This window comes from Oryctolagus cuniculus, chromosome 4, assembly GCF_051225735.1.
Source record: "Oryctolagus cuniculus isolate XC-2025 breed Fujian yellow rabbit chromosome 4, ASM5122573v1, whole genome shotgun sequence".
Classification (NCBI taxonomy): domain Eukaryota; kingdom Metazoa; phylum Chordata; class Mammalia; order Lagomorpha; family Leporidae; genus Oryctolagus; species Oryctolagus cuniculus.
This window is the reverse complement of record NC_142870.1, coordinates 169050815-169078575: the sequence shown is the minus strand read 5'-3', so window position 1 is coordinate 169078575 and position 27761 is coordinate 169050815. Positions and strand designations below refer to the sequence as shown.

The 27761-nt window shown below is 52.6% G+C and overlaps 1 protein-coding gene across 2 annotated transcripts; it reads left to right on the top strand.

The window, feature by feature from the left end:
• Positions 1–224: 224 nt before the first annotated feature.
• Positions 225–24102, top strand: CMTM6 (CKLF like MARVEL transmembrane domain containing 6). 2 transcript variants are annotated; one of them, XM_002716248.6, is made up of 4 exons: positions 225–432; positions 11819–11995; positions 17152–17250; positions 21378–24102. In XM_002716248.6, the coding sequence occupies exons 1-4, from the start codon at positions 295–297 to the stop codon at positions 21513–21515; spliced, it is 552 nt and encodes a 183-aa protein (XP_002716294.1). In that variant the 5' UTR covers positions 225–294; the 3' UTR covers positions 21516–24102. The 2 variants fall into 2 exon arrangements, with proteins under 2 accessions (XP_002716294.1, XP_089187369.1); XM_089331243.1 differs by lacking the exon at positions 11819–11995.
• Positions 24103–27761: the final 3659 nt, after the last annotated feature.

The window sequence follows — 27761 nt, the reverse complement described above, 5'->3', positions numbered from 1 at the left end:
GTCAAAGTCTCCCAGCTCTTGGGTGAAAGCCAGAATTCCAAGAGCTAACCTTAAACAAACAGGAAGGTGGGGGTGAAGACAGCGCAAGGACTGGGGCTGGAGGGGGCGGGGCGGACGGAAGCCCGGCGAGGGCGGAGGGGCGTGGCTGGGGGCGTGACTGGGGCGTGGCGAGGGCGGAGGGCGTGGCGTGTGAGGCGGCCGGAAGCGGGGCAGGAGGCCGGAGCAGTGACGGCCCCAGCAGCGGCGGAGTTAGAGACGCGCTGGCTGTGGCTGCCACGGCGGGGGTCCTGGGCGATGGAGAACGGAGCGGTGTACAGCCCCACCACGGAGGAGGACCCGGGCCCTGCCCGGGGCCCCCGCAGCGGCCTGGCCGCCTACTGCTTCCTGGGCCGGCTCCAGTGGCATCGGCGCGCCCTCAAGGGCTTGCAGCTGGTGAGTCGGCGGCCGCGGGCGGCTTCCTCCCGCGTCGGAGCGCAGCTGGGCCGGGCCGCCGAGCCCGTGGGGGCAGGAGCGGGCGCCTGGGCCGGGGACGCCGGGCCCGTGGGGGCAGGAGCGGGCGCCTGGGCCGGGGCCGCCGAGCCCGTGGGGGCAGGAGCGGGCGCCTGGGCCGGGCCGCCGAGCCCGTGGGGGCAGGAGCGGGCGCCTGGGCCGGGCTGCGAGCCCGTGGGGGCAGGAGCGGGCGCCTGGGCCGGGCTGCGAGCCCGTGGGGGCAGGAGCGGGCGCCTGGGCCGGGGATGCCGAGCCCGTGGGGGCAGGAGCGGGCGCCTGGGCCGGGCTGCGAGCCCGTGGGGGCAGGAGCGGGCGCCTGGGCCGGGGACGCCGAGCCCGTGGGGGCAGGAGCGGGCGCCTGGGCCGGGGACGCCGAGCCCGTGGGGGCAGGAGCGGGCGCCTGGGCCGGGGACGCCGGGCCCGTGGGGGCAGGAGCGGGCGCCTGGGCCGGGGATGCCGAGCCCGTGGGGGCAGGAGCGGGCGCCTGGGCCGGGGATGCCGAGCCCGTGGGGGCAGGAGCGGGCGCCTGGGCCGGGGATGCCGAGCCCGTGGGGGCAGGAGCGGGCGCCTGGGCCGGGGACGCCGAGCCCGTGGGGGCAGGAGCGGGCGCCTGGGCCGGGGATGCCGAGCCCGTGGGGGCAGGAGCGGGCGCCTGGGCCGGGGATGCCGAGCCCGTGGGGGCAGGAGCGGGCGCCTGGGCCGGGCTGCGAGCCCGTGGGGGCAGGAGCGGGCTCCTTGGGCCGGGGACGCCGAGCCCGTGGGGGCAGGAGCGGGCGCCTGGGCCGGGCCGCCGAGCCCGTGGGGGCAGGAGCGGGCGCCTGGGCCGGGGATGCCGAGCCCGAGGGGGCAGGGGCGGGCGCCTGGGCCGGGCTGCGAGCCCGTGGGGGCAGGAGCGGGCGCCTGGGCCGGGCTGCGAGCCCGTGGGGGCAGGAGCGGGCGCCTGGGCCGGGGCCGCCGAGCCCGTGGGGGCAGGAGCGGGCGCCTGGGCCGGGGCCGCCGAGCCCGTGGGGGCAGGAGCGGGCGCCTGGGCCGGGGACGCCGGGCCCGTGGGGGCAGGAGCGGGCGCCTCGGCCCCCTCCTGGCGAGGTCCCAGGCCGGGGGCTCTGTGCGGACTGCGTAGGCCTGCGCTTCTCTCCCGTGGCTCTCGTGGTCTTCCTCGCGCGGCCCACGGAGCTCAGCCCGGGTGGACCACGCACGGCTTGGTCCTGTCCCTTCCTGGTGAGCCCTCGACGGGTGCGCGGTGGACAGTGTGTGCGCGCGCGCGAGTGTGTGCAGGTGCGTGTGTGCGCGCGAGTGTGTGCGCGTGTGCAGGCGCAAAAACGGGGACGCGGAGCGCGGCTCTTTCCCTCTTTCCGTTCCGTGGAGCGAGTGTTTTCGCGTCTCTGAGATGTAAGCACACTTCGGCTTGGCACTCGCGTGGGTTTCCTGTGCAGTTTCAGCCAGTGGGGAGCGGCGTTTTCAGCCCGGAATAATCAGAGCTTAGGATGTTTTTCTGGGGGGGGGTAGGGGGGTGGGTTTTTCTTTTCTTTTTTTTTTAAAATCCTCCCGAATAAAAATAGCTCACCGGTTTCCTTGGAAAGAGCTCAAGTTCTTCCCAGGTAGAGGAGCAGAACCGAAATTCTTAGAACTCAGCTGGCCTGGTTGGATTGGATAGGACAACAGCAGCCTGGAAGGGGCACCGCCTTCCCCGCCCGCATCTTCAGGCCTGGGGAGAAGGCCCCCGGGAGAGGGAGAGCGTGCGTGCCCCGCAGCCTCACACCTGGGGAGGCACACACCTGCGGGAGGCACACCCCCGTGGGGGGGGGGGGCTCCTCTGCTCTGCCTTCGTCTGGAAGTCTTCCTGGTGCTCTTCCTCCTCTCAGCTGCCACGCGGTTGTCACACAGGAGCTGTGTACCCTGCACTGTCACACGGGAGCTGTACGTACGCCCCACTGCCGTATGCCCTACTGTTTCTACACGGATAGTCCAGCTCTCTGTACCAGAAGCCAACTCTCATCTGAAGCATTCTCACTGTGCAAAACACATCATCTAGGTCTCCCATTTTCCTCTCTAATCAGAAGTGACAGAGAGAAAGGTCTTCTTTCCGTTGGTTCATCCCCCAAATAGCCGCTACGGCCAGCGCTGTGCCCATCCGAAGCCAGGAGCCAGGTGCTTCTTCCTGGTCTCCCATGCGGGTGCAGGGCCCAAGCACTTGGGCCATCCTCCACTGCCTTCCCCGGGCCACAGCAGAGAGCTGGCCTGGAAGAGGAGCAACCGGGACTAGAACCCGGCACCCATATGGGATGCTGGCGCTGCAGGCGGAGGATTAACCAAGTGAGCCACGGCGCCGGCCCTTCGTGGGCTCTTTATTTGGAGGTGCAGCAGCAGGTGAATTTGCTTTGACAAAGTTGTTTGTTCTCCGTTGTCCTTAAGGGGGATGGGAAAGAATAAAAACTGTGTGAAACTCATTTATTAATGGAGAACTTACCACGTTACCGCGTGCCGATACGGAGTTGAAAAAGTGTTTTTTCATTATCGCCTTTCACTTTGATGGTTGCCTTTCTGCTTCCGTTTTGTCCACGTGATACGTCTTCACAATAACAAGATGTTACGACGTTACCTGGAAGGCCCCAAGGAAGTTCTGTATGAAGTCGGGAACAGCTGTCATGCAGCCGGGGCGGTGGACAAGGTCTCCTCTGCCTTCAGGTTGTTTACTTTTGGTGATTTATTGGAAAAAAAAACAACACGTTGCAGAGCTGCACTAAGGAGACAGCTTCATGGAGAATGCCCTCATGGGGGGGGGGGGCGGGTACAGCATTTTAACGAGGGACCCTCCAGCCCTGCAGTGTTATTCCAGATGTTGGACATCTGTGCATTATTCTGGACTCATAAGTCTTTTTAAAAAAAAAGATTTATTTATTTGAAAGAGTTACACAGAGAGAGGAGAGGCAGAGAGGTCTTCCATCCAATGGCTCACTCTCCAATTGGCCGCAACGGCCAGAGCTGCGCCGGTCCGAAGCCAGGAGTCAGGAGCTTCCTCTGGGTCTCCCACGCTGGTGCAGGGGCCCAAGGACTTGGTCCATCTTCCACTGCTTTCCCAGGCCATAGCAGAGAGCTGGATCGGAAGTGGAACAGCCGTGTCTCGAACCAGCGTCCATAAGGGATGCTGGCACTTCAGGCCAGGGCATTAACCCACTGCGCCACAGCGCTGGCCCCAGGATTCGCAAATCTTTTTCGATTCCGAAAGATTCAGGAGGGGAGGGACGCCTGTTCTAAAATTTAACAAACAGGCACGGTGCACTGAGCCTGCAGAGGTTGGGTGGACAGATCGCCAAGGCTGCTTGGACCTGCTGTGGAGAGCTGAGCACTCAGGGCAGGGGTTAGAGACGGCAGAGCCTGGCTTCTCACTCCCGGAGTCCGGAGCTGCGTCTTCTCTCCATTCGGCCGGAAGTTAGCCAGATGCGCCCCCCCCCCCCCCCCAAGCTCGGCGCCGCCGTCTGCCAGCTCCCGTTCCAGAGCTGAGGAGACACTACTGAGAGGCCAGGGTCAGGGCTTACTGCGGCCTGCATGTACGTCATTAGTCGTGTCGTTTATTCTATCGCTGGATTTTTTCCTTATGTTCATGCTTTGTTTTGCGAGGGTGTTTTTTTTTTGTTTGTTTGTTTTTGGTTTGTGTATTTTAAAAGGAGAGCTGACATTGGCGCCCTGATTGCTTGCTCACCCGCGGGTGCTGACCTGACTGTGGGTGATTCTCTCTGCGCCCCCCCTCGTGTCCGATGGCTGCGCAGCACCGGGACAGCAGTCACCGCGTGTTGGAGAATTCACCAGCGATCGCAGTTTATTAAATTCTGAGTAAGGCTCCTCCTCCTCACATTCGTGTTCTCGTTACTTGAATGTGAACATTTCTACCTGATAAACTGCCTGCTGATTTTTACCCTGGGGAAGATCCACAGTGTTAGCAAATGTTATCTTTGAACCCTTGTGATAGTCAATATTTGCCTAAGGCAAGGCCGGGAGGCATTCTTATTTCTTCAGACTGTCAGATTAAAAAAAAAAAAATTAGCCTTTTTTTTTTTTTATTTATTTCAGAATCAGAGTTACAGAGAGAAAGGGAGAGAGAGAGATCTTCCATCCACTGGCTCACTCCCCAGATGGCCACAATGGCTAGGGCTGGGCCAGGCCAAAGCGAGGTGCCAGGAGCTCCATCCGGGTCTTCCATGTGAGGCCCAGGCACCTGGGCCGTTAGCAGGGAGCTGGGTCAGAAGTGGAGCAGCCACCGCTATGGGATGCTGGTGTCATAGGTGGCAGCTTTAGCTGCTGCGCCGTGACACCAGCCCCCAGGTTTTTAAATTTGAGTGTTACTTATTACTACAAGGTTTGTAATAGCGAGTTTATTAATTTATAAAGTCACGAAGTTTTGTGGATGGAGCTTTATAGATAATGGCAAACATTAAAGAGTTCTTTTTCTACATTTTTTTATTTTTTAAGATTTTTTATTTATTTTATTTGAAAGGCAGAATTATAGAGAGGCTGAGAAAGAGAGACAGAGACAGAGACATCTTCCATCCACTGGTTCACTCCCCAGATGGCCGCAGCGGCCGGAGCCGCGCTGATCTGAAGCCAGGAACCAGGATGACTTCTGGGTCTCTCAGACACATACAGGGGCCCAAGGACTTGGGCCATCTTCTGCTTTCCCAGGCCACAGCAGAGAGCTGGATTGGAAGAGGAGCAGCCAGAACTTGAACTTGAACCGGTGCCCCATGGGATGCCAGCACTGCAGGTGGTGACTTTACCCATGACGCCACAGCAGCGCTGGCCCCTAAAAAGTTCTTTTTATAAAAATATTTTAAGTAGTAGACTTAAGGATAAATGATGGAGAACCAGTATTTAGTCCAAAGACTTAATATGAAGGAAGACTTGATGTTTTAGGGACGATGAAACTGAAGTGGGGATACAGGATAGTCCTTACCTGAATGTTTGAATATCGGAGCTGTGAGTAGGACCATCTTTGAGTCACTGAGATTTTCCTAAATGTATCGACTGCAGCAAATTGTCTTTAATTTATGATTTAGTGGCAAAAAGGGAAATGTGCAAAGCTAGGGCTGTAACTTCAGAGCCCAATCCTACAGGGAAAACCTACAGAAACGTACCTAATCATAAAACGAAAAACACTTCACTGGAGGACGAATCCAGAGTGGAAGCCAGAGGAGCTTGGTTTTCCTCTGTGCTGGCGGACTTGGAGCTCGGCCTGTTCGAAGCGTCATTCCCTCTGTAAGTGTGGTGGTGGGAGACGGCTCGTCCAGGCCCCCCCTCCCAACTCGAAAAGCTCAGTAGGTCCCTCGACCACGTTGGGGTAAGATCTGTTTGTCGTGAGGAGGAGTTACAGCGGGAATACAGTAATTGGGTACTTGGGGTAGGATTCAGTGAACAGTATTTAGTGCGCTGACTTCGTGTTATTGAGAACTTAACTGTTTCCAAAAAGTAAGACTTGAGCCTCTTCGCTGTGGGTCGTGTTCACCATTAGCGTGTTTTCCTGATGCGGCGTGTGTGCTCTGTCCTTGACTGCGATGTTTAATGTGGGCTGGCTTGCGCGGGTGTTCCCGTGCTCTGGTTCCCAGCGCGCTGATGTGAGGGGCGGACACCTTTCCCCGGGTGGAGCCTCTGTAGAGTAACTGGGTCACGGAGGGCCCTGCCTCCCAAGGATCTGGGGCGTTCTCAGGGACGCGGCCTCAGACGCGTGTTGGCACAGTGGGAAGTGGACCAGTAGACCACGCCCTTCTCAAAAGTCTTCCTGCCCTCAACGTTCACCCTGTTTTCTTTTGTAATAGAAAAGAAAAAGTGTCTGCTTCCCAAAGCAAATTGACTGAAAAATGATGAACACAAGCCTCACCCTCCCTCCTCACCCTCACACCCCAGGCCGCGCCTCTTCCTCCTCCTCCTCCCTTTTTTTTTTGTTTTCACACTGTGACTTGTTTGTCCTGTGCTGGTTGCTTTGCCCTCCTACTCTTGAACTAAACAATTCCTTTGCGCCCCACCCAGGGAGCTCTCCTCCCTTCTTCTAACCTGCTGAGCCAGGCAGGCTTCCCCGGGGCCTGGTCTGGATCCTTTACAGGGTCCTCACCCGACCACACCCAGCTCCTTGGCCGGTTTCCTCCTCCAGTCTGGTCAGTTAGGACGTTCTGGTCCCTGTGGGGCTTACCAGGCACATTCTTGCCGTCAAGCGTCTGTTCTTGTTCATCTCCCACTTGGAACGCCTTCTGCCCGTCCAGGTACTGCGTGTCTCCCAGCCTTGGTTTGAGCCTGTGTTTTCATTCATCCTTCTCCATCTACTCTGAACATTTTTCTGAGTGATCAAAACTTACATATAATGAATACTTAATTAGATATAAAATATATTATTGTTTCTTGTGCATTGGTCTTGTTAGTGTATCATTTTTTTTTAAAGATTTATTTTATTTATTTGAAAGAGTTAGAGAGAGAGGTCTTCATCCGCTGGTTCACTCCCCAGATGGCTTCTAAGGCCGGAGTTGTGCCGATCCGAAGCCAGGAGCCATAGCAGAGAGCTGGATTGGAAGAGGCGTAGCCGGGACCTGAACTCTTACCGGAGAATGGAGGGTTCTTGTCTTTGCACAAGAAAGAATTCAGGCGTGAGACAGAGTGGTGGAAAGTGAAAAGTAGCAAAGTTTATTAGGGTAGAGACATCCGCAAGGACGGATGGGCACCTCTCCAGACAGGACCTGAGAGAGAGCCCAGCCGCTCGGACGGTGGGAAGGAGCGAGCTTACATGGTTGAGTGGAGAGAGTACACCTGGCAGGCCAGGCGGGCGGCTCAGCAGGGAGGCAGAGTGTGTGTGTGTGTGTGTGTGTGTGTGTGTGTCCCTAGAGAATGGGGATCCGGAGCAGGGTGTTTGAGATGCAGATACTGGGCTGCACCTGGGAGATTGTGGAAGATTTGTCAGGCAGAAGGGGCGGGGACCCCCACCTGGCAGGTTATCAGGTAGAAGGGGGCAGGGCAGGATGTGAAGGCCGGGCTCCCCCTGAAACAGTGTCAGGACGACTCTGAGACGCAGCATATGCTGGACATAGACGGCTTCTCTTTAGGCCTTTATGTCACACACACATAAGCTCATAACTGACTTCCTACCTAACAGTATTGCTCTGAGACTGAAGGTCAGGAGGATGCCTCCTGTCAGTACACGTGGGACAGGACTTGTCACGGTGACACGACTGCTCCTGGGCCAGCTGCCTCCTGCCCGATTCTTACCAGAACAGACAAGCAGCCTGCGCAGATGGTATTCCCAATAGTCCGTTTTTGTAATAATAGTCCAAGAGCAACTGTTCTCAAACCCCAGTTGGAGTTGCAGGCTGGTTTCTTCTCACAGTTGATTGGCTTTTGTACACCTGAGGCATATTTTTGCAAATTTTTCAGAGAAATTCTTAAAAGTTGGAGAAGGTTTAATATGTAGGCAATAAAAAGCAAGTGGGATGTTAGCTATTTCGTATGTTACTATAATCGTGTAAAAACTCATCGTGAGAGCTGGCGTGTAGCTGGTGAAGATGCCTGCGTCCCGTATCCCAGTGCCTGGCTTTGCTCCTGGCTCCAGTCTCCTCCCCTGCAGACCCGGGAAGGGAGCACTGATGGCGCAAGGCATCTGGGGAGTCAACAAGCAGAGAGGAGCTTTCCCTGTCTCTGTCTGTCTGTCCGTCTGTCTGTCTGTGTCTGAGCCTCTCAAGTAAATACAAAAACTTTTTTAGAAAATAAAAGAAATAGGGCTGAGGAAGTGCTCTTGTAGTTTTCAGTCTAGATTAAGGAAGTACCATTGCACAGTGACCTTTGGGGTTAGTCTCTGTCGTTTATAGTCTGCAGGAGTATAAAATGGGAAGGCCTCACTTAGCATCTGCCTGAGGGCAGCTGTTTGGGTGCTGGGCTGTCTTAGGGAACATCAGAGGGATGGAGTCTAGTTCATCCTTAGACATTCTTCTGAGATATGTGAATTTTGTAGGGAATCCATTAGAGGCTTAGATACCAATTTAGATGTGACCTTTTAACCTTTTATTTTGAAATAATAGATTCATAGGAAGTTGCAAAGAAATGTATAGGGGGGTCCCCTGTATGTGTGTGTGTTCACGTGTGTGTGTGTGTGTGTGTGCAGTTTTATCACAAGGATAACTTACTGTGGTCGGCACCGTAATTAGCATACTGAGTTGTTCCTTCATTGCTAGACTTCCTTAACTCCTCCCCGTTTATAGCCACGCCTCCTCTCTCTGCCTGCAGCGCGAGTTTGTTCTCCATCAAGTCGCGGATGACCTTTTGCGATTAGATGACTTCTCACTTTGCATACTGGTGTGAAGGTTCCTCTAGATCAAGGTGTGTGTCCAGTGTGTCCAGCAGTGCTTGTGTGGGTGTGCCACGGCTTCTTTAACCGCCGGAGCGCTCTGGCTTGTCTCTAGTTTGGGGCTACAATGGATAAAATTGTGGAGAAGGCTGATTCACTGGTTTTTGCATAAGCGTAAGTTTCGTTTCTCTGGGGTGCGTGCCCAGGGGTGTAGCTGTTGGGTCACATGGTAGGTGCGTGCTCCCTTTTTAAGAAACTGCTGAACCGCTCCCCCGAGCGGCTGTCTCGCTGACTGCTTCCGAATGACAGTGTTTTGTAGAATGAGGTGTTTATCGTGGGCTCCGGACGGAGTGTGTCTGTAGATTTCGGCACAGTCCTGGGGCCGGAGTGTGGCCGCTTCCGCCGGCCCACCTGGCGCAGGTGGCGTCTCCCTTCAGCCTTCCACTTGGGCCACCTGTCATTGATTCTGATGGCTTTGGCTCTCAGAAGCAACTCCTTCAGTGGCCACAAAACCCACAGGAGCTGCCCAGGTGACCATTCTCCCCCGCCTCTCCCCCGCCTGTCTCTGACCCTCCCGCGCCCCCCCCCCCCCCCCCCGTTTCTGCTTGCGCTCTGAAGCACGCTCGGTTCTCTCTCGAGGTTCCCTTCCCCTGGACCTCACCCACTACCAGCCCGAGCGGCAGCTGCTTGCCAGCCACACTTGCGACTGCCGGGCCTGCGCCTGACTTCCTGACACCCCGGTACCGGGTAGTGTCCTTCAGCTCCCCGCTGAGGTCGACAGGGATTGTCCTGCTGACTGACGGCACCAGCAGGCTTCTCCTAGCTCAGCGTTGTTCCTGCTCTGCCCCTAGGCGACGTCTAACGCCCAGGGTCACTCTGTTTTTGTGGAAACGCTTCTTTGTTTTCTGCTACCCCTTGGGCTGCTGCTCCTGGTTCTTGGCTGATGTCTGCCCTCTGCAGTCCCCTTCAGTCTTGGCATCTCCTTGGAGTTCTGCCCAGGGCCAGCGTGCTCATTCTGGGTGAGCTTAGTCCCTCCCTCAGCTGCCTCCGATACCCGTTTGCATCTCAGACTGCTTGCCTGGCTCCAGATCCGTGAGTCATTCGCCTGCTAGCCGTATTTCCATCTAACTCTTCCACCGTGCCCCTTGGTCCTGGCACACTGAAGGCAGAGTTCATTCTCTCTTTGCTGTCCTACCTCTGAAAAAGAAAAAGGCCAACAGTTAACTCTGAGGCGGTGCTGTGGCATCGGGTGCAGCCGCTGCCTGCAGTGCAGGCGTCTCACCTCTGTCTCTCCCTCTCTTGCTCTCTGTAGCTCTGCCTTTCAAATAAATAAAATCAGTCTTTGAAACCAAAACCAAAACCAAACCAAACCCCTGCTTTCCTGCAGCGCCGTGCACTGCCCCACAGCGGGAGTGCCGTTCCGATGCACCTGCAGGTCATTGAATTGCCGTGTGAACTGGGGCTCCTGGAGCTAACCGCCCTCTCTCCACCGTGCCAGTCCCCCTGTGCCACACCTGCCCTCAATAAGCCGCGTGACCAGCAGTGCCCCTTCTGCCCTCCTGCAGGGTCCTTCTGTCACCAGCTGAGTCGTGTTGTCCCCCACCAGTCTCTGCTAATCTGTGGTCAGCCATTTAATGAGATATTACATAGACGAGTGTCAGAATTGTTCCTGTGTGGCTGGCGCCGTGGCTCACTAGGCTAATCCTCCGCCTTGCGGCGCCGGCACGCCGGGTTCTAGTCCCGGTCGGGGCACTGGATTCTATCCCGGTTGCCCCTCTTCCAGGCCAGCTCTCTGCTGTGGCCAGGGAGTGCAGTGGAGGATGGCCCAAGTGCTTGGGCCCTGCACCCGCATGGGAGACCAGGATAAGCACCTGGCTCCTGCCATCAGATCGGCACGGTGTGCTGGCCGCAGGCCGCGGCGGCCATTGGAGGGTGAACCAACGGCAAAAGGAAGACCTTTCTCTCTGTCTCTCTCTCTCACTGTCCACTCTGCCTGTCAAAAAAAAAAAAAAAAAAAAATTGTCCCTGTGGAAGCTAACTTGAGTGCTCCGGGAAGGCTGGGAGATCTGTTACTAAAATATGCGTTGACTGTGGGATTCAGTAAGGAACGCAGCTGGGGAGGATGGGTGTCTGCCCAAGGTTTGCTACCTCCAGGCCCTCTCCCTGTAGCCAGCGAGAACTGCTAGAAGCACAAACCGGATCGTGCGAGTCCTCGTTTTAGAGCCGTTAGAATCCAGACTCCTTAAACTGGTCGTGAGGACGGTAAATCTGGCTCTGCTCATCTCTCTCGTGTGAAGTGTGTTGTGCCGCCTCGTCCCACCTGCGCTCTGCCATGTGGTCGGATTCACTTGTCCGCTTTCATGGCTCAGCTGGGGGTGGTGGGGTGTGTGTGTGTGTGTGTGTGTGTGTCTGCGTGTGTGTGTGTGTGTCTGCTTTCATGGCTCAGCTGGGTGTGGTGGTGTGTGTGTGTGTGTGTGTGTGTGTGTGGCTTTCATGGCGCAGCTGGGTATGGTGGGGTGTGTGTGTGTGTGTCTGTCTGTCTGCTTTCATGGCGCAGCTGGGTGTGTGTGTGTGTGTGTGTATGGCTTTCATGGCTCAGCTGGGTGTGGTGGTGTGTGTGTGTGTATGTGTCTGGCTTTCGTGGGTATGGTGGGACGTGTGTGTGTGCGTGTGCATGTGTGCCGGGGTGGGGCAGCGCCATGCTTTCTCTCCTCTGGTCTTTGTGTGTGCTGCTCCGCGGTGGGGGCCCTCCCTCCCCTTCGCCACAAAGCTGACTGCTGCGCTCCGGTCTCGGCGCGCTGTCAGGGGAGCCTTCGCCGAGCCCGAGGTGAGTGGCTGCCTGGGCGAGCCTGTGCTGTCTAGATTGGTCTGTTGTTGACTGTCTCCTTCAGGGCAGGCAGACTGCAAGCGCTGATCTGTACCTGTTGTGCCCACTCTGAATGCTCGCGGGACCCAGTGGTGCTCTGTGCAGCGTGGACTTTGTGCAGACCCTGAAGGAGCCGTTCGCCCTTGCAGGTGCTGTCTCTGCTGGCCTTCGTCTGTGAGGAAGTGGTATCGCAGTGCACCTTGTGCGGAGGACTTTACTTCTTCGAGTTTGTGAGCTGCTGCGCCTTTCTCCTGAGTCTCCTGCTGCTGATTGTGTACTGCACGCCCGTGTACGACAGAGTCGATGCCCTCAAAGTCAAGTCATCGGTAAGCGCGACCAAGGCCTCGCCCTCCGTTAAGAGCGTAGCTGCTTTGTAGTCGTGTGCAGTTTTATCGTTCACAGAGGAAAACTTTGTTAGCAACATGCAAAGACACTGTCCACCATTTCAGCTCCCCACTCAGTCTTCCTGCCCAGAGGTCCGGGCCGGGCCAGAGCCAGGAGCCAGGAACTCCATCTGGGTCTCCCACAGGGGTGGCCAGGGTCCAGCCAACTGGGCCGTCGTCTGCCTCTTGGGCGCATCAGCCGGAAGCCGCATCGGAAGCACAGCATAGCCAGCGCTGATAGGGGACGCGCACATCCCACGTGGAGACGTAACCTGCTGTGCCCCAAGGCCGTCCCCGTACCTCTCGAGTTGTGTGCTATAGGAATCTATTACCTTTAAAAATATTTTTAAATTGAAGGATTAAAAAAATAAACAGTTGATGTCAAACAGTTAGAAGATAACTTTGAAAAACAAGTAGAATGTAAATTCACAAAGCCGTCAGGTGTTTGAGCGCCTGCGTGCGGTTCGGGGCAAGGCCAGTTCTCGCCTGCGGTGGGTGGATCCCTGTGCCAGGCACCTCCCAGGCAGTGGTGTAGAATCCTACCTTCTGCTTCGTTTCCTGTTGCAGACACTTAGGTCTGGATCGTTTAGCAGCTTGCCCAAAGGCAGCACAGTCCAGGGGAAGTAAGCTGGGGTTTGGGTGGGTGTTTGGTGTGGCGGTTAGGCATGTCACGTGGGACCTTCACATCCCGCATCAGGGGCCCAGGTTCAAGTCCCAGCTCTGCCGCCAGTTCCAGCCTCCTGCTAATGGTCATCCTAGGAAGTAGCAGGTGGTGGCTTAGGTAGGGTTCATGGCACCACTTGGAGGACCTGGACTGAGTTCCCAGCTCCTGGCTTCTGCCTGATCCATCCCAGCTGTTGTGGGCACTTGGGGAGTGAGCCAGTGGACAGGTGATCTCTTTATGTGTTTCTACCTTTCAGATAAATAAATTTTTTAAAAAAGAAAATAAACCGAGATTTGAACTCAGGGAAGCACTCCCATTCTGTAGTCTCCCATGCATGCTGGACAGAATCGCACAGCCAATGCCCAGCAGCAGAAAGGATGCGGGGGCCAGTGTCGTGGCATAGTGGGTAAAGCCGCCCACGTGACAGCGGCAGCCCACATGGGCACTGATACTGGACCTGCCGGCTCCACTTCCCATCCAGCTCTCTGATAACGCGCCCGCGAAAGCAGTGGAAGATGGTCCAAGTGTTTGGGCCCCTGCACCCCTGTGGGAGATCCAGACTCCCGGCTTCAGCCAGGCCCAGCCCTGGCCATTGTGGCCATTTGGGGAGTGACCCAGTGGATGGAAAATTTCTTTCTCTATATTTATTTCTCTGTGTAAATCTGACTTTCAAATAAATGTTTAAAAAATAATAAAGAGGATACAGGAAGCACCTTTAAGTTTAATTACGCTTTGTGGTCTTTGAAAATTCTTCCATTTTACAGATAAGTATGCTGGAGATTTGTACAGAAGACGCTGTCCTGTGTCTGAACTGGTGGAATTGTAGTTTGTTTAATGTTTATATATTAAACATTAAAGGTTAAAATCGATTTTTCTTTATTTATGTGAATAGCAAAACACTATCACTATCCATAAAAATATTTTCAGAAATAATTAACTTTGACTTTAATGATTCATCTGTAGTGCTTAAAGCACATTGATTTTTTGACAAAAATATCATATTCAGTTTAATATGTTCTAACCTAAACAAAATATAAAACATGCATTACATTAAACTTGAGTATTTATTATTATTATTATTTTTAAAAGATTTATTTATTTATTTGAAAGGCAGAATTAGAGAGAGGCAGAGGCAGAGAGAGAGAGAGAGAGAGGTCTTCCATCTGCTGGTTCACTCCCCGGATGGCTACAATGGCCAGAGCTGGGCCAGTCCAAAGCCAGGAGCTTCTTCCAGGTCTCCCACGTGGGTGCAGGGCCCAAGCACTCGGGCCATCTTCTGCTGCTTTCCCAGGCCACAGCAGAGAGCTGGATCAGAAGTGGAGCAGCCGGGACTCGATCTGGCACCCACGTGGGATGCCGGCACTGCAGGCACTGGCTTTACCCGCTACGTCACAGTGCCAGCCCCTTGAGTATTTATTATTTTATGTATTAGTTATTTGAAAGAGAGACCTTCCATCTAGTGCTTCAGCCCTGAGATGTCCACAGCTGTGAGAACGGGGCCAGGCTGAAGCCAGGAGCCTGGAACTCTGTGTCCTGTGGCGGGTGGCCGAGACCCAGGTCGCTGAGCCATCGCGAGCTGCTCACAGGGCGCACAGTAGCAGGGAGCGGGCTGGAGCCGGGCACTCTGACGTGGGAGGTGGTGCCCCAAGTGGAGTCAGCTTCCACCCCCTGGGGCCTGGCCGAGCTGCCGCAAGTTAGGCCCGCACTGGGGAGCCAGGCCCCATATCGCGGTGCCTGCTGCAGCCCTGGGTGCTCCACTCTGATCCAGCCGATCGCACGGGAATGTGCTTGGGAAGGGAACGGCGGCTGGCCAGAGCGCTTGGACCCCTGCCACCCCAGAGGGAGATCAGGAGGGCGTTCCTGGCGCGGCGGCAACACGGCCCAGCCCTGGCTGTCGCAGTCATTTGGAGAGTGGACCTGTGGATGGGAGACCTCTCTGTCGCTGCGCCTTTCAAATCAATACATCTTCTTAAGTTGTTTTTTTTTTTTTTTTTTTTTTTTTTTTTTTTTTTAACAAAGCTTGCTCCCAGGCTTGAGCATTTAGAGAGTTATTTTAGAATAAATGCTGGTTTAAAAATACTGGAAAAATAAAAGGCAGTCATTTTTATATGAAAAACTGTTTTATTGTTATGCTCTATTTCTTTGGCGTTTGTGTTTGTACTCACGGGTGAGTACTTGTAGTCATAGGACGGGAACCTGCTTTCTACCTCCCGTTGGAAGATTTTCACGTTCACCGTGGTTTACAGGGCACCTTTCAGAAGTGGAGCAGCCGGGACATGAACCGGCACCCACATGGGATGTCGGCCCTTTCGCTGTATGCATATGCCTGTGCTGCAGCTTCAAGTATTTTTCACGTGAGAGAAGTTTGCTGTTTGGCGTGTGCAGTGGTGTCAGTGTCCGGGGAGGAGCGATCTTTCTGGAGAGGGGGTCTCTTCTCTTTCCCGCTGTCGTGGATCACGTTGTTAAGAATGCCTGTAGTCGGCCGTGACGGCACTACACTGTGTGCCTGCAACGATCGAGTGCCCTCCGTGGCCGAACGCTGGTCTTTATAGCTACCTTGTGAAGAGGGTGCTGTGGTCATCCCCTCTTTGCAGAACAGAGGCACAGAGAGGTAAAGTCGTTGTTTCAAAGTCGCGTGGTTAGTAGGGGGTGCAGCTGTGTTCGGAAACTCATGTGGTCTGTTTGGCGGAGATCAGGAGTGGTGGTCCATGAGCTCGGTCTGACTGCAGAACTCGCGTTCAGTGAGCACTGCGCTCTGTCCCAAAATGATTGTCTCGCTTATGTGTCTCATTGAATGCACAGCAAATATTAGTGAATAGCATTCTGTGTGTCACAGATATGGAATAGCACTCAGAGGGATTCATGGAGGAAGTACTGCAGGAAATCAGCTCTCAAAAGTGAAGAGAAAACTTCTTAGCCTTTTTTTTTTTTTAAGATTTATTTATTTATTTGAAAGAGTTACACAGAGGGAAGGAGAGGCAGAAAGTGAGAGAGAGAGAGAGACAGAAAGAGAGAGAGAGAGGTCTTCCATCTGCTGGCTCACTCCCCAATTGGCTGCGAAGGCTGGAACTGCACCGATCCAAAGCCAGGAGCTTCCTCTGGGTCCCCACACTGGTGCAGGGCCCCAAGCACTTGGGCCATCTTCCACTGCTTTCCCAGGCCACAGCAGGGAGCTGGATCAGAAGTGGAGCAGCCGGGACATGAACCAGCGCCCACATGGGATGCCGGCACTACAGGTGGTGGCTTTACCTGCTACACCGCGGTGCTGGCCCCAAACTTCTTAACTTTTACAAATGTTAAGCGCGTGTCAGTGTAAGTTGCATTTTGGAAAACTCATACAGTGTTAAGCTTAAGCCCCTTTGGAGTGGCTGTCGTTGTGCAAGCCTGTCATTCCGAGTCAGTGTGTCAGGCACAGCGCGTGCTGAGAGCCCGTGAGCTACAGCGTCGGGGAGCACCGGGAGGCACACGTGTGCTGAGAGCCCGTGAGCTACAGCGTCGGGGAGCACCGGGAGGCACACGTGTGCTGAGAGCCCGTAAGCTACAGCGTCAGGGAGCACTGGGAGGCACAGCGCGCTGAGAGCCCGTGAGCTACAGCGTCGGGGAGCACCGGGAGGCACACGTGTGCTGAGAGCCCGTGAGCTACAGCGTCAGGGAGCACTGGGAGGCACAGCGCGCTGAGAGCCCGTGAGCTACAGGGTCAGGGAGCACCGGGAGGCACAGTGTTAGGGAGCACTGGGAGGCACAGGGAGCACTGGGAGGCACAGCGCGCGCTGAGAGCCCGTGAGCTACAGCGTCAGGGAGCAGCGGGCCCCCCAGGAAGCGCCTCGTGGTCGTGTCTGCGCTGTGACCGTTAGGACGAGCCGGGGAAGCCCCTGTGTGCTAGGTGAGCTCATTGTGCAGGCTCACTCTGGATTACCCACCTGGAGCAACGGGAGGCCTATGTTCCTGCAGAAAGCTTAAGTGTGTAAGAAACACACTGTTGGCAACATACTCTTTCTTTAGTTATTGGCGGACGATTCTTGGGCTTCTGTCTCTTCCACAGTGCTTTCAAAGTGCTGACGCACTCTCCGCACCCCGACACAGGCGGCTTGGGAAGAAAAGGAGAATGCGATCTTGGTTGAAGTAGAATGGAACTGTTAGGTCCTTTGGCTTTGAACACTGTGATGTCCCAGAAAAAGGAGGACACCCCACCCCCATGGCCCTTTAAGGAAGGTTTTTGTTAAAAGGGCGTTGCATACCCTGACTCTGCCCAGTCGAAACTGTGGATGGATGACGTTTGTTTATAGGGTATGAATTCTAGGTTTATTGCAGAGTTAGATTGGATTTTGTACATTTGTTTTGTATCAAGATAAAAGTCAGTCGTTGAAGGCTTGCACAGTTAAAGTGTGTGTCGCCATGACTCTAACCGCGCTGTGTTCCTTCTGTCCCTACACAGGACTTCTATATTACCTTGGGAACAGGATGTGTGTTTTTGTTGGCATCCATCATTTTTGTTTCTACGCATGACAGGACCTCAGCTGAATATGCAGCAATTGTAAGTACCTTGTATTTTTAACTTTTTTATTTTTGTATCTTTTGAAATAAGGAATTGTAAAATGATATAACATATGACATGATACAACATTTGAGAGTAGATTGTCTTTTATCTTGTTTTTTAGTGGTCTTTTGAATAGAGAACCTAAAAGCAAGTAACTGATAGCTTTTTACAACCTAGACCCTGTCTAGACTTTGAGTTTTGATAACACAAATCTGCCGACTTCATGTGTGAATTTGTCACTGGTCGTGGAAGTGGTAAAGCTGACTGTATCGTCTTAGACTTCCCCACTTTTCAGTTTAACAGAAGCACACCTGCGTGGCAGATGGTGTCCAGCAGAGGAGGCAGGAGACATGGCTCAGAGGCCGGCCTGTTAAGGGGGCTGTGGAGGTCAAAGTAAACGGTGTTAAATGGAGCCGCTGAGGCTGAGCCTCTCAGTGCCCTTCAGTGGGTTGTTCCTGACTTTGGAAGTTGATCCGGTCTCTCCAGGGAGTACCGCTCAGGCACAGCTGTGAGGAAACCAGCGTCCAGCTTCTTTACTCCTGTACTTCATCTTTCTTAAAACTAAGATGTCAGAGAGCTAATCTCCGGTGGAGGAATCAAGCCAGTTCTTCTCCACATTCCGTTTTGTAGTCAGCACCACTCCTCCACAAGAAAAAAAAAAAATGCTTGCCTGTCCCAGATGTCAGTGAGGTGCATTGTAAACAAGCAAAACTCCCCTGAGCACAACAGCGGGGAAATTGAAAATAAAAGTCGAGTGTTTGGGTGACAGGTGCTGGCACAGCAGTCAGGCTCCTTCTTGGGACACCAGCATCCCCTGAGAGCCTGGGTTTCGGTTCTGGCTCCAGCTTCCAGCTAATGTGTGCCCTGGAAGGTAGCAGGCGATGGCCTGAGTCACTGGGTCTCTGCCCCCCGCGCTGGGAGACCTGGGCGAGGTCCCACTGGGTGGGTTCCTGGCTGCGACTTGGCCAGCCTTGGCTGTTGCGGAAGAGTGAATCAGCAGACGGGAGACCCGTGACTCTGTCTCTGTCTCTCTGCCTTTCAAAGAAAATGGAGAAAAAAAATCCAGTTCCATGTGAAATCCTTGGAGTCAGATTGTTTTGTTTTTTCAGATTTCCAGGTATTGTGAGTTTGGGGAAGATACGTACTTTGCGTATAGTATATTATGTAACACCTTCAGAGGTCCTGGGGCAGCACCCTGGAGTTTAATGTTAATATTTCTGAAGCAAAGCATGAATATTTATGGTGAAAAGGATAAATAAAAGCTATGAATAGTCTTAGTTTGAGTCAATTTTGAGCCAAGTGAACCATGAAAATTTGTGGTTTTTTTTTTTTTTTTTAAAGATTTAGTTATTTATTTAAGAGGCACAGTTACATGGAGAGAGAAGGAGATCTTCCATCGCTGGTTCACCCCTCAGATGGCCGCAACGGCTTCCTCCGGGTCCCCAACATGGGTGCAGGGGCCCAAGCACTTGGAGAATCTTCCATGGGTTTCCCAGGCCATAGCAGAGAGGTAGATCCAAAGTGGAGCAGCCGGGTCTCGAACCGGTGCCCATATGGGATGCCGGCACCACAGACAGAGGCTTAGCCCACTACACCACAGTGCCGGCCCCCAAAACTTGGAGTTTTTATAGCTTTTTTAGATTTCAGAATTATAAATCAAAGATCGTGGGCCTGGAATGGTGCAAATATTGTGAACCTCAATGAAGTGTGAAAATCCTCACGCAAGTCCGTGGTTTCCAGTTGGTGCTTTTTCTTAATAAAACTGGAGCTGTAAGGAGCAGAGTCGTCAGCTAATGGAGCATTAAAACCACTTCTTACAGTGGAACAACTCGGAGGAGTTCAGAGTTGCATGGCCGAACTGTGGCTACCTGTTCATGTGACCACAGTTTCTTAGAAAGCCTAGAAATAACAGTGCTGAACCTGGACATATTCTAACAATAAACACTATTTACCCCTGGGTACAGGAAGCAGTGGAAGACACAAGAACCATCTTAAGTAAGGCCTTGTGGTAATTCCAGTCTGTATACTTTTGTTGCAGAGGAGTGTGACAAGGTAGTCAGTAAAATACTTCCGAGTATAAAAATATATTACTGTAAATTCAGCAGCGGAAGGAAAAGGAGTTGAGGAGAATTGGGTTCTGGAGGGGGGTGGGGAGGAACATGGCATAACATTCCTAGTAACTACTAAAGGAGAGCTTATTTATGACTTTTATTCAGGTATGACCATGCTTAGATTTCACTGGGTATATTTAATAGCGTCTGGTAGCTTCAATAAGTGTTTATAATATGCTGGGTATTACCTCTTAGAAGTATTTGAGTTATGAGAAGTTTTATAGACTTCAGTGAGGGAGTCACTTAAGAAGCTGGGAAGCATGGAGCAAAGATCTGGCACACTTCTCTGGGTTAGACAGGGGGGGCCCGTGTCAGGTGGACTTCACCGAGGTCGGAGATGGCGTCGCGAACACAGTGACACCCAGTCTGTGTGGGCAGAGCTCGGGAAGTCTGCCTCACAAACAAGGGGACAGATGCCATTCGGCCAGATAAAGACTCCGAAGGGGAGGAAGGCTTGGGGGGCAGTCGATAATTCAGTGGAGGTTGAGTGTGTTGGGGCCACCCAGGTGAATTAGTGAGCGTGGCGCTCAGTTGCAGTGTGGTGGAATGAGGCAGGATGCGTGTTCTGTAAGGCAGAGGGCTCGGGAGAGGAAGGGCCGAGACAGCAGCCTGTGACAGAAGGCAGAGAGGCGCACGGAGCGGGTGGCCGTGAGAGCTTGGTCTGGCGGTTGACTCCGGTTCAGACACCCGCAGGGGAGTTCAGCATCAGCTCTGGCTCCCGCTTCCGGCTTCCTGCTGACGCAGACCTGGGAGGTGGCGGTAGCGGCTCCAGTAGTTGTGTGGCAGGAACTTGGGTTGAGTTCTGGACTGGCCCAGCATTTGGGGAGTGAACCAGCAATAGCGCATGCACGCACACGCACACACACACACACACACACACACATACACACATACACATACTCTCTCTCTCTCTGCCTCTCAAATCAATAAATAAAACATGGAAAAGTGGTGAGTGAGACTTGGAAGATGTTGGCCGTCACCTGCTCTTTTCACAGAGCGTTTTTGGCCCCCGTGGCCTTCCGGGTTCTGCTGGTGAGGAAGCTACCAGGAGCACCGTCCTCTGTCTCTTGGCAGAATTCTCTGAGTGTCCGTGTTAGAAGACACAGTGAGGAAGTGGTTGGAGGAAGAGGAAGTGGGTGGTGGCGTCGTGTCGTTGTGTCACTGCAGGGTGACAGTTAACTGGAACATGCGTCATAGGTTGTTTAATGGTATTTTCAGAATGGAAGTTCGCTTTGATATTAATAGCTTCTCCCCTTTCACCCAGGCTGAGTCGCCTCTTCCCGTACTTCCCTTATCCCACCTGTGGATGAATTGATCCATTGCTAGTAATCTTGACTCATTTGCTAGACTTTTGTGTCATTTTAATTTTTAAAAGATTATTTATCTGAAAGAATTACAGAGAGGGAGTAAAGACGGGGAGATCTTCCATCCACTGGTTCACTCCCCAAATGGCCACGACAGCTGGAGCTGGGCCAGGCCAGAGCCAGGAGCCTGGAACTCCATCGGGGTCTCCCACATGGATGGCAGGGGCCCATGTACTTGGGACATCTTCTTCTGCTTTCCCAGACATGTTAGCAGGGAGCTAGATTGGAAGTGGAGTAGTCGGGACTCGAACTGCCCTCCCAAATGGGTTGCTGGCATCGCAGGTGGCGGCTTAACCTGCTGTACAGCCATGGCGGTCCCTATTTTGCATCTTTTATAGGATTGTATTTTCCATCTACTAACCTTAGTTTCATAGATTGATACCCCCACATATACCCATGAAACAGGACATTGTATTTTGTGGAATTTTGACTAATAGCCAGTATTCTAGATATTTTTCATTTGTAACTTCTTTCCACTTTTTGCTGACTTTAAAATTGTGTGTGTGTGTGTATGTGTGTTTACCACCAGAGGTTAGTATGTATAAGATAAAATCGATGGATCTTGTTCTATGAAATACCGTCAGAACCAGTGCAGGGTTCTGCTGTTCCAGAATTCCCCGTGTAACCCGTGCCCTTTACCCTTCCTCAGGTGTTTGGATTTATGGCAAGTTTCATGTTCCTGTTTGACTTCTTCGCTATGCTCTATGAAAAACGACAGGAGTCCCAGCTTAGAAAGCCCGAGAACACCGCGCGGGCAGAAACCCTCACGGAGCCGCTTAATGCTTGAAGACTCGGGAGCACGGACGCCGAAGGCAGCCCTGCGTGAGGCCTGGCCCTGGCGGGTGCCGTGTAAGATCCGTGTGACTGTGTGGACCACACACCATTTCTGTTGGCCATCAAGGGGCAGGGCGGGAGACGGTGTATCACACTGGACTGTTAGGCACTCACCACACCTTGGGCCAGAGGTTTTCACTTGTGTTTTTGTTCTGTTTGAATAACCAGCAAAACCTGTGTCAAATGGGGATTGTGGGGAGAGGAAGGAAGGGCCGGTGTTTCTAATTCACGTAGCTCAACGGATGAAACGTGATGATTGTTCCGTTGCAGAATGTCTCTTCCTAAGCTTAGCTTCCAAATTACGCTATACGGCTGTATGGACAGCGTGATTGTATTATCCATTTAGAATCGGTTTCATTTCTTAATTTGCTTTGCTACTAGTTTTTATGATTAGATGATCTGTGATGGAAACTTGTGTATTTAAGAGATCAGTGTTTTAAATGTTGGTCAAGGGTTTTTCCTCCCGTAATGCTGAATTCTACTGCCTCTCTCTTAGCCTTGAGATTATATTGTAACACTTCAGGATAATCATTACTAAGCCTTCTGAGACCTCCGGGTAGCCTAATACAAGACGTGTGGGAGATGTTGGTCTTCCACATGTACGGAAGCAAAGCCAGCAGCCTCATTTCTACTGCTCTTTGGTTGTTGATGCCATGCCAAAAAAAAAAAAAAAAAAAAAAAAAAAAAAAGATATTGCTATAACACAAAGAAAAAGTGAGGAAACTGATGCTACAACAGAGGACCAAAGATAAGAAAGACTTTTTGTCCAGTGTGGTGAAAGCGATGACCAGAATAAGCTTTGACCACTTACTAACGAGAGATGCGTTCATACTGGATTAGAAATGGTCCATTGCCCTGTTGATATTTGATTACTTCTACTTGAGTTAACGCAGCTCCCTGGATCCTGTTGATTGTTTTCTTTGAGCCAGTCTTTAGAAACCCCAGCCGTGGACTTCATCTCTAGGAGACGCTCCCTGTTCTGCGTCCTTCGCAGAATGGTTTCTGTGCTGCGGCCCCCTCTGGCAGAGGCCGGCGTCTGGGTTTCTCTGTTGTTGTCAGTGGCCTGGAGTCTTGGGCTCCTTTTCTTACCAGCAGTGGGTAGCAAGAGCTCTAGGGTCCCTTTTCCGCATAGGCATTGCTCTTGTTTCTTTCTGGAAGAAAATGAACACCCAGAGAACACTGCCCAGAACAGTGGCGTTGACGGTCTAAGAAGCTGGTCAACCGTTCCCAAGAGACTTGGCAGCCTGTTCTGACAAAGGGGAGAAGTCGCTGCTGGAGGCTGTGTGAGAGCAGCCGTCCAGAGGCCTGGCGGAAGCTGCCTGCCCGGGCGTGCACGGACCAGACCTTTCTTGTCCTCCTCCTGGAGTTTCTCCCTGCTCTCCAGCGTTAAGGCCCTGAGCCGCACATCAGGTCGGGAAATACTTCGGTGGAAGTCTCCCAGGCTGGTTTTCTCTCGGAAGCTGCAGAATCATGTTTCCTGTGGTAGTCTGATGACCTCATCCTTTTGAATTTCCCCTCTGCCTTCTGTGTGTTGTTAGGTGGGTTTTAGTGGTGTGGTGGCGGCTGACACGGTGCTCCGGAACTGGTCGGGGCGGCCAGGTGTGGCTCCTGCTCCGTCTCCCAGTCTCAGTACCTTGTCCGTCTGTCAGAGGTCGGATGCTGGGTTAGTGACGTCATCGCTCCTCCCTGGGAGATGATGCAACCAATCATGGGCACTGTGCGTCAGGAGCATGTCTTCCAAGACAAGAAGTAGCTGGGTCGGAGGTCCAGGAGTAAGGATTGGTTCAAAGATAACAGTTGTGGAATCTGACACAAAACTGTACCATTGCCGTCTTAGATGTCACCTAGACCCATCTGGCTTCACGGCAAGTGCCCTGGGCTACCTCAGGGTTAGCACCCACACACTGGGCGTGGCCGAGCCGGACGGCCCTGGCCAGCTGCCCTCACAGCAGAGGGGCTGGCACTGCGCTCGGCTCTGCCTGCTCGGAGCTTTACCTCGTCTGTTCCATCGGTGCAGAAGTGGCCTCTTGGATGGCCGCTTACTAACCCTTGTCCTTCAGAAAGACGGTTCGCTGGTGCTTTTGGTCACCCTTAGAGCCTTTCCCATTGTATGTTATGGGGACCAGGAGAGTCAGCCTCTCTGCTCTACTTCAGAAGGAAATAGTTATAAAATGCCTATTGTGATAAATAAGTTCAAGGAGAACTCGGGACCAGAAACGACTTATGTACAGAAAAGGGCAACCTCAATAAACTCAAATTTAAAATAATTTTTATTAACAGATATAGTAAATTTAATGTTATATTTTATACATATAAAATGTTTAAATGGTTCTTAAAATTATAGGGGAGATAATGCACTTTCAGTACAAAAATTTTATAATTACTGTACTTAACATTCTGTCTGGGGACTGGGAAGTGTATTTTTACATTGTTTATAGCCAATCATTTTTGTATAGTCGATTTAAATCCTGTGGGCCTTTTGTATCTCTCTTAACATCAAATTTTATAATCATCTTTATAAATAAATCCACTTAATGCAGTGTTCGTGTGTTTGTAGTTGTGTGTTCCGGAAGCCTGGTGCAGGGCCGAGCGCTCCCTCCGTAGTTGCGAGCTGGCTCTGTGGGCTTGTCGAGCGCCTTAGTGGGATGCTGGCTGTGGGCCTCCCTTGCAGCTGGGGCAGGCTAGCAAAGAAAGAACTCGTTCCCTGTCCGCCCACCGACCCTCTAGCTGGAAAGTTAGAATACACGTTTGAGCAGGGCTTGTTGGGAAGCCGCGCGGGGAGAGCTACAGCACTTCCAGAGAAGCACGTTCGGCCCCGGTCACGTTGCTCCGTTGGTCTGACAGTGCTAAAAATAAAAGGAGCACATTGTGTTTCGGACGCCCCACTGGCGGGGAAAGTGGGAAGCGGGACTAGAGTGGTTCTGGTAAAGCCGCAGCTATTTGTGTAGTTGGCAAAATCCCCGCCTCCGGTCGGTCTGCAAGAATAACGAGGTCTGTATGGCCATCAGGAACTCTCTGGAATTCGTACATTCTTAGGAGTTTTGTGTTTTGTTTTGATAAATAGCATTGTGTCTGCATGCAGGGAGCAGAAAGCCCAATGACACAGACCTCTGGGTGGGGCAGCTTCCCAGCTGGTGAATTCAGTGGCTCGGCTGGCGGTGTCCGGTGTCCCTGCTTTGCTGTGCGCCCCTTGCCTGCTGGGAGCCCTGTCCTCGGAGCCGACCCTCTGTGGGTGTCGCGCGGCGGTGGCCGGGTCTGCTTGCACAGCATTGTCCTCCACAGCGAAGGAGTGAATTGATTGCTATTCTCCGTCTCTTGGAAGGTGTTCCTCTTCTGCTGCTGTCTCAATAAAAGATACCGAATGCCCGTTTCTGTAGCACTTACTGACATACAGAGTGGAATTACTGTAATTGGCTTAAAGGAATCAAAATTTCCACACTTGAGATTGTGAATGGGTCTTTGACACTCTGTATCATAAGAAATTCGTGTCAGAAAAAGTGGAAAATACGGTCTTTTCTCCCAACGTTTTTGCCTTTGGCTACTTTCATTTTTACCATTTGAAACATTTCGTGCACCACAAGTAGAGGGGAGCACCTGTTGTAGGCACTACCCAACCTCAGTAGATCTTAACATTTTGCCATGGGTTTTTTTTTTTTTTTTTTTAACTTTTTGACAGGCAGAGTTAGAGAGGCAGAAAGGTCTTCCTTTGCCGTTGGTTCACCCTCCAATGGCCACCGCTACCAGCGCTGCGCTGATCCGATGGCAGGAGCCAGGTGCTTCTCCTGGTCTCCCATGGGGTGCAGGGCCCAAGCACCTGGGCCATCCTCCACTGCACTCCCGGGCCACAGCAGAGAGCTGGCCTGGAAGAGGGGCAACCGGGACAGAATCCAGTGCCCCGACCGGGACTAGAACCCGGTGTGCCGGCGCCGCTAGGCGGAGGATTAGCCTAGTTAGCCGCGGCGCCGGCCGCCATGTTTGTTTTAAGGTCCCTTGTCTAAAAAGAAAATAAAGTCATAGTCTTAAAGTATCACCAGCTCTAATCCTGTTCGCGTCCTCCAAAGGTGAGCACTGTGGAACCGAGTGGGCGTCCTTCTGTCTGTGTTCTCCACTCCACACTTGCAGACGGATCTATAGACGGCGTCTAGCATGGTGCTTGTGAGATCTCTATCTTTCATAGTTTACCTACCTTGAAATTATCTGATACCTGTAAGTGCAGTTCATTCCTTTTAAATGCTATTTTGTATTCTATTATATGATGTGTCACAGTTTACTTACCCTTCTCCTATAGATAGAAAAATGTAACGTATTTTCAGTTTTTGAGCATTTCAGTGTTACAGTGGGCAAACGTTCGGATAGGTCTTGTGCATACATGTGGTTGTGTCGGGTAAGCATTGAAGTACAGTTGGTGGGTCGGTGTCCATGGGCCTCTGAAGCGGGAGGCCCAGTCTGCCTGCCCACCAGCTGCTTCCCCTCTCCTGTCCTGCACCTGTTACTGCTTCAGGTTAGCATTGCTGCTTGTCGGCAGCCAGGTGATCTTTTTCATTTTACACTCCCCATGTGACCGGTGAGCACGGTTACCTTCTCAGTGGGTCGTAGACTTCTTGAGTTTTCCTGTTTCTCTGAATTTGTTCATAACCTTTGCCTTTTCCTCATGTTGAGTTTTTCTTCACATGAGAGTTCTTGGCACATTGTGAATGTTACCCTTTGTTAGAAATATTCCTAGGAGGCATCGCCTGCATTCTGTAATTTAGCCCTGGACTTTGTTTCTGTGGTTCCCCAAGGTCAGAAGTCTGTACTTTCTAAAGTGTTTAGGGATTTGCATCTTCTCTCTACCTTGATTTTGTGTATGGTCTGTTTCACGCCATCTTCTTTGTTGTTTTCCAGGTGTGTGTGTATGTGCCTATGTCTGTTGCTGGCTTCCTTGGCCTATTTTTCTATACCTATACTAATACCACAGATGTGGTAGAATCTTAATATTTGACAGGGAGGTTCAGAATCATTCTGTTCTGTACTGGTTTTTCCCTTAAGATTTGTTTATTTAAAGGCAGAGTTACACACACACACACAGAGAGAGAGAGAGAGAGAGAAATCTTCCATCTGCTGGCTCGCGCTCTACATGGCCACAATGACTGGGGCTGGGCCAGGCAGAAGGCAGGAGCCAGGAGCTTCCTCCAGATAGCCCACATGCTTGGGCCTTCTGCTGCGTTCCCAGGTGTATCAGCAGGGAGCTGGATAGGAAATGGAGCAGCTGGCCTCTAACCAGTGCCTATATGGGATGCCAGTGCTGCAGGTGGTGGCTTAACCCACTGCGCCACAATGCCAGCCCCTGTTCTGTAGTCTGGTGGTTTTCTTCATAAAGCTCTTTTCTCAGATTTATCCTACACACCTTATTTTTATAGGTGCCCAGAATGGGATCCTCTTATATAAAATTGCATATTCTGACTAGCATATTAGAATAGGAAAGTGTTTGATTTTTTAAAGTTTGTTCATTTTTTTGAAAGGCAGACTGGTTCACTCAAGTACCAGCAACAGTCAGGGCTGGGACCGTTCAGGCCGGCACCCTAATACAGGATGTGGGTGTCACAACACCCGCCCAAGCAGTTGGTTTTTTTTATACCCACCCGAGCAGTTGATTTTATTTTTTTTAAGATTTACTTATTTATCTGAAAGGCAGAGTTACAGAAAAAGGAGAGACAGAGGGAGAGGTCTTCCATCTGCTGATTCATTCCCTAATCGGCTGCAATACCTAGGGCTGAGCCAGGTCAAAGCCAGGAGCCGGAAGCTTCGTCCTGGTCTCCCACATGGATGCAGAGGCCCCCGTACTTTTTAATTAATTAATTTATATTTTAAAGAGCCGGCGCCGTGGCTCAATAGGCTAATCCTCCGCCTAGTGGCGCCGGCACACCGGGTTCTAGTCCCGGTCGGGGCGCCGGATTCTGTCCCGGTTGCCCCTCTTCCAGGCCAGCTCTCTGCTGTGGCCAGGGAGTGCAGTGGAGGATGGCCCAGGTGCTTGGGCCCTGCACCCCATGGGAGACCAGGAAAAGCACCTGGCTCCTGGCTCCTGCCATCGGATCAGCGCGGTGCGCCGGCTGCAGCGGCGGCCATTGGAGGGTGATCCAACGGCAAAGGAAGACCTTTCTCTCTGTGTCTCTCTCTCTCACTGTCCACTCTGCCTGTCAAAAAAAAAATAAATAAAAAA

Bases quoted from the DNA above. Each gene is read 5' to 3' on its own strand.
- CMTM6 (XM_002716248.6), top strand. From the start codon at position 295: ATGGAGAACGGAGCGGTGTACAGCCCCACCACGGAGGAGGACCCGGGC. The intron at 433-11,818 runs GTGAGTCGGCGG...TCGCCCTTGCAG, and splicing joins CCCTCAAGGGCTTGCAGCTG to GTGCTGTCTCTGCTGGCCTT. The intron at 11,996-17,151 runs GTAAGCGCGACC...GTCCCTACACAG, and splicing joins CCCTCAAAGTCAAGTCATCG to GACTTCTATATTACCTTGGG.